Source organism: Salvelinus namaycush, chromosome 5, assembly GCF_016432855.1.
Source record: "Salvelinus namaycush isolate Seneca chromosome 5, SaNama_1.0, whole genome shotgun sequence".
Classification (NCBI taxonomy): Eukaryota; Metazoa; Chordata; class Actinopteri; order Salmoniformes; family Salmonidae; genus Salvelinus; species Salvelinus namaycush.
The window spans coordinates 69,812,106-69,818,105 of record NC_052311.1 but is presented as its reverse complement, the minus strand read 5'-3'; the positions used below and the strand labels follow the sequence as shown (position 1 = coordinate 69,818,105).

Below are 6,000 nucleotides of genomic sequence, written 5' to 3'. Positions count from 1 at the left end.
GTGTTCGGGAGGCAGTGATGACAGTAACATTACAGACCACTGCAGGGTTCAGAAGGTAGTGATGACAGTAACATTACAGACCACTGCAGGGTTCAGGAGGCAGTGATGACAGTAACATTACAGACCACTGCAGGGTTCAGGAGGCAGTGATGACAGTAACATTACAGACCACTGCAGGGTTCAGGAGGTAGTGATGACAGTAACATTACAGACCACTGCAGGGTTCAGGAGGCAGTGATGACAGTAACATTACAGACCACTGCAGGGTTCAGAAGGCAGTGATGACAGTAACATTACAGACCACTGCAGGGTTCACGAGGCAGTGATGACAGTAACATTACAGACCACTGCAGGGTTCAGGAGGCAGTGATGACAGTAACATTACAGACCACTGCAGGGTTCAGGAGGCAGTGATGACAGTAACATTACAGACCACTGCAGGGTTCAGAAGGCAGTGATGACAGTAACATTACAGACCACTGCAGGGTTCAGGAGGCAGTGATGACAGTAACATTACAGACCACTGCAGGGTTCAGAAGGCAGTGATGACAGTAACATTACAGACCACTGCAGGGTTCAGAAGGCAGTGATGACAGTAACATTACAGACCACTGCAGGGTTCAGGAGGTAGTGATGACAGTAACATTACAGACCACTGCAGGGTTCAGAAGGCAGTGATGACAGTAACATTACAGACCACTGCAGGGTTCAGAAGGCAGTGATGACAGTAACATTACAGACCACTGCAGGGTTCAGGAGGTAGTGATGACAGTAACATTACAGACCACTGCAGGGTTCAGAAGGCAGTGATGACAGTAACATTACAGACCACTGCAGGGTTCAGGAGGTAGTGATGACAGTAACATTACAGACCACTGCAGGGTTCAGAAGGTAGTGATGACAGTAACATTACAGACCACTGCAGGGTTCAGGAGGTAGTGATGACAGTAACATTACAGACCACTGCAGGGTTCAGAAGGCAGTGATGACAGTAACATTACAGACCACTGCAGGGTTCAGGAGGTAGTGATGACAGTAACATTACAGATCACTGCAGGGTTCAGAAGGCAGTGATGACAGTAACATTACAGATCACTGCAGGGTTCAGAAGGCAGTGATGACAGTAACATTACAGACCACTGCAGGGTTCAGGAGGCAGTGATGACAGTAACATTACAGACCACTGCAGGGTTCAGGAGGCAGTGATGACAGTAACATTACAGATCACTGCAGAGTTCAGGAGGCAGTGATGACAGTAACATTACAGATCACTGCAGGGTTCAGGAGGCAGTGATGACAGTAAGATTACAGACCACTGCAGGGTTCAGGAGGCAGTGATGACAGTAACATTACAGACCACTGCAGGGTTCAGAAGGTAGTGATGACAGTAACATTACAGACCACTGCAGGGTTCAGGAGGCAGTGATGACAGTAACATTACAGACCACTGCAGGGTTCAGAAGGTAGTGATGACAGTAACATTACAGACCACTGCAGGGTTCAGAAGGTAGTGATGCCAGTAACATTACAGACCACTGCAGGGTTCAGGAGGTAGTGATGCCAGTAACATTACAGACCACTGCAGGGTTCAGGAGGCAGTGATGACAGTAACATTACAGACCACTACAGGGTTCAGGAGGCAGTGATGACAGTAACATTACAGATCACTGCAGGGTTCAGAAGGTAGTGATGACAGTAACATTACAGACCACTGCAGGGTTCAGAAGGTAGTGATGACAGTAACATTACAGACCACTGCAGGGTTCAGAAGGCAGTGATAACAGTAACATTACAGACCACTGCAGGGTTCAGGAGGCAGTGATGACAGTAACATTACAGACCACTGCAGGGTTCAGAAGGCAGTGATGACAGTAACATGCAGTGTTTTAGGCACCTTTCAGTAGCAGAGGAAGGAAAGGGATCTTCGGCGTCTTGGTCTTCTTGAAAGTGTCCCTGTAGGCTTTGTGGTTGAGAGAGGGGTCCTGTGAAGACATGTTGAGACAGATGTGATGCTTGTCTTTGGGGAGAAACGTGGTCTACTGCGTCCCAAATGGCAACATATTCCCTATATAGTGAATACTTATGACCAGGGCCTATAGGGATCTGGTCAAAACTAGTGCACTATGTAAGGCATAGGGTGCCATTTGGGACTCAAACATGTGCACTGCAGAAGCCCTCACAACCCCTAACATCTGTTACTGTGTCCCAAGAGACCTGACCTAGTGAAAATGATCAAGCGTCCTGCTTTTAACTCAACAGTGAAAATATGTAGCCTATTTAATGACCAGATGACCCAATATGTTCCTAGTACTATACGTACAATGCAGAATTCCATGTATAGTCCCGTTCATTATTACAGGATCTCTACACAATAAAAAATAATGAACTTACTGTCAACATCTCCAGATCCAAAAACAGTTTTTTGAATTTTCCTGGAACTTTCTGATGGAAAGAAAAACAGGTTGAGTGTCCACAACATTTACTGGGTCTACTCAGACATCCTCCTTGTCCTGTAACAACATTTACTGGGTCTACTCAGACCTCCTTGTCCTGTAACAACATTTACTGGGTCTACTCAGACCTCCTCCTTGTCCTGTAACAACATTTACTGGGTCTACTCAGACCTCCTCCTTGTCCTGTAACAACATTTACTGGGTCAACTCAGACCTCCTTGTCCTGTAACAACATTTACTGGGTCTACTCAGACCTCCTCCTTGTCCTGTAACAACATTTACTGGGTCTACTCAGACCTCCTCCTTGTCCTGTAACAACATTTACTGGGTCTACTCAGACCTCCTCCTTGTCCTGTAACAACATTTACTGGGTCTACTCAGACCTCCTCCTTGTCCTGTAACAACATTTACTGGGTCTACTCAGACCTCCTCCTTGTCCTGTAACAACATTTACTGGGTCTACTCAGACCTCCTCCTTGTCCTGTAACAACATTTACTGGGTCTACTCAGACCTCCTCCTTGTCCTGTAACAACATTTACTGGGTCTACTCAGACCTCCTCCTTGTCCTGTAACAACATTTACTGGGTCTACTCAGACCTCCTCCTTGTCCTGTAACAACATTTACTGGGTCTATTCAGACCTCCTCCTTGTCCTGTAACAACATTTACTGGGTCTACTCAGACCTCCTCCTTGTCCTGTGAAAACATTTGCACACCCTCCTCCCTCATACAATATTATTACCACCATAAATAACAGTAACTGTAGCAACCCTGTGTTTATAAACGTAGATATCAACTTTGCTACTTCAGCATGGTTTCGTGGTACAGTTGATGCCACGCAGGGCTATGGGCCAGAAGGTTGAGGGTTCGTCGACCACCACGGACGAGCTCACTCTCCCTGCTCGTCTCATTACACTACAATCAGAGCCGGCAGCAGACAATGATCAGCTAGGGGGAAATCAGATTTTTAACAGTTTGATGCTATATTTATAATTATATAAAATATTTGCAATGATTTTTCCACCAGTGGAGGCTGCTGAGGGGAGGATGGCTCATAATAATAGCCAAGAACGGAGCAAAGGGAATGTCATCAAACACATGGAAACCATGGAAACCATGCGTTTCACGTATTTGATACCATTCCACTAATTCTGCTGGTACCACCAACCTCCTGTGTTTCCCACCAACAGGTTTCTGTGCCAATGCACACAAGCAATAAGCAACGCATAAATGCATACCAATTAACAACTGAGCGCTTATCATCATGGTTTGTGTTTTCAACTCCACAATCAAGTAGAGAATGTCTATCTGACAGAGAATACATCCCCCCTACCTTGTAGACTTACTCAGTATCGAAGGCTTGGATTCACAATCTACGAATGTCATTACACTTTTTGCTGTTTTGTAACAGATGTCTCTTTCCATTGATCGAATGGCCGTTGCTCAGTTAAGATGCTGGAATTACACTGAGTGTACAAAACATTAGGAACTGCTCTTCCCATGATATAGACTGACCAGGGGAATCCAGGTGAAAGATATGATCCCTTATTGATGTCAGTTGTTAAATCCACTTCAATCAGTGTAGATGAAGGGGAGGAGACCGGTTAAAGAAGGATTTTTAAGCCTTGAGACAATTAAGACATGGATTGTGTATTTGTTCCATTCAAAGGGTCAATGAGCAAGACAAAATATATCTAAGTGCCTTTGAACAGGGTATGGTAGTAGGTGCCAGGCACACCAGTTTGTGTGTCAAGAACTGCAATGCTGCTGGGTTTTCACAATCAACAGTTTCCTGTGTGTATCAAGAATGGTCTACCATCCAAAGGACATCCAGCCAACTTGACACAACTGTGGGAAGCATTGGAGTCAACATGGGCCAGCATCCCTGTCGAACGCTTTGGACACCTTGTAGAGTCCATGCCCCTACGACTTGAGTCTATTCTGAGGGCAAAATGGGGTGCAACTCAATATTAGGGAGGTGTTCCTAATGTTTTGTACACTCGGTGTATATTCGAGTGGAGTGGATGAATGTGAGCAGGTAGCCTACAGGAGACTTTTGAAGAAGCGTTATCAGACTGAAACATTGCGACTATATTTAGGCGTTAGGTTCTAGGTCTAGAAATAGATGGGAAAGGAGACAGAACGTGTGTTAAGTTTCCCTGAATAACTGTGCCTGCTGGGAACACAGGCCTACGCGAAGAAGACTTAGGAGAATGATGATCAGCATCAGAAGTAAAACTCCAGCCAGACTGGCCTGCTACTGGGCCTTTTCTACAACCTGTCCAGAGTAGACCCACAACTGAGCCATGGAATGAAACATTCATATCACAAGGCTTTTGCACCATTATTCAAATTACATTTTCACTGCATTTTACATCCTAGAGTAGAATTGTACTCAATTGAAAACAGTAATGCAATTTTTCATTGCATTGTTGTGTTGTAGGGTACTATAATCTAGGTAGGATAACTGTATTGTCCCTAAACAAGATTAACAGGGGAGGTTTTGAGCTGCATGTTTCATGTCTTCACTGTTCTTTCATGAAGTAATGAGAACTCTCAGCTACTCTTCTATCGAGTGGATTTATATTGAACATTGGGTGCAGATTTGAATGATTTTATGTGTGGTATGATTGCTAGTTAGCATTTTGCAGATCTGGATAAACATCCACCCACCGCTACTGTCACTATGAATAGAGGGCAGGTTAGACAGTTGACTGGTAGACTACATTGACCTATGGTTTAGTAAGAGTGTAGAAAAGCATAGTGCATAAGGGAAGTACCAAAACACCTTGATTTAGGAGAGGTGCATGCAAGCACATGAGGAAGCATGGCTATCTGGAAGACATTATATAGTAAAACATACAAAATGGTAATTGTAAATCAGGGAAAAACTCACTACCCTCCTCTGTGCCAAATAAAAACACACTACCCTGCTCTGTGCCCAATAAAAACACACTACCCTGCTCTGTGCCCAATAAAAACACACTACCCTGCTCTGTGCCCAATAAAAACACACTACCCTGCTCTGTGCCCAATAAAAACACACTACCCTGCTCTGTGCCCAATAAAAACACACTACCCTGCTCTGTGCCCAATAAAAACACACTACCCTGCTCTGTGCCCAATAAAAACACACTACCCTACTCTGTGCCCAATAAAAACTCACTACCCTACTCTGTGCCCAATAAAAACTCACTACCCTGTTCTGTGCCCAATAAAAACACACTACCCTCCTCTCTGCCCAATAAAAACTCACTACCCTCCCCTCTGCCCAATAAAAACACACTACCCTCCCCTCTGCCCAATAAAAACACACTACCCTCCCCTCTGCCCAATAAAAACACACTACCCTGCTCTGTGCCCAAAAAAATCTACAATTAAACAATCCTCAAAGCATAACAAAAAGTTTGACAACTCTCTCCTATTTTGAACTAACCAGTACATTTCAAATTGTCCCTTGGCAAAAGACAATCAAGACCAGTTTCTTTGAAAAGCTTAACAGACATCCATCACAAATAGTCACGTACAGAAGCAGGCACACACTGAC

General features: G+C 44.5%; 1 protein-coding gene across 4 annotated transcripts in view; it reads right to left on the bottom strand.

Annotated features, from left to right (window-relative positions):
- The window catches only part of LOC120048839 (rap guanine nucleotide exchange factor 5-like), a 72,766-nt gene that overhangs the window by 6,001 nt on the left and 60,765 nt on the right, over nucleotides 1-6,000 (bottom strand). For all 4 annotated transcript variants that reach the window (XR_005477046.1, XR_005477045.1, XM_038995118.1 and 1 more), the window contains 2 exons: nucleotides 2,392-2,442; nucleotides 1,895-1,982 (listed from right to left, as the gene is read on the bottom strand). Coding sequence is in view for 2 of the 4 variants with exons in the window: in XM_038995118.1 (XP_038851046.1) it covers nucleotides 1,895-1,982; nucleotides 2,392-2,442 (139 nt within the window). In the remaining 2 variants the exon portion in view is untranslated. The remainder of the gene's footprint in view (nucleotides 1-1,894; nucleotides 1,983-2,391; nucleotides 2,443-6,000) is intronic.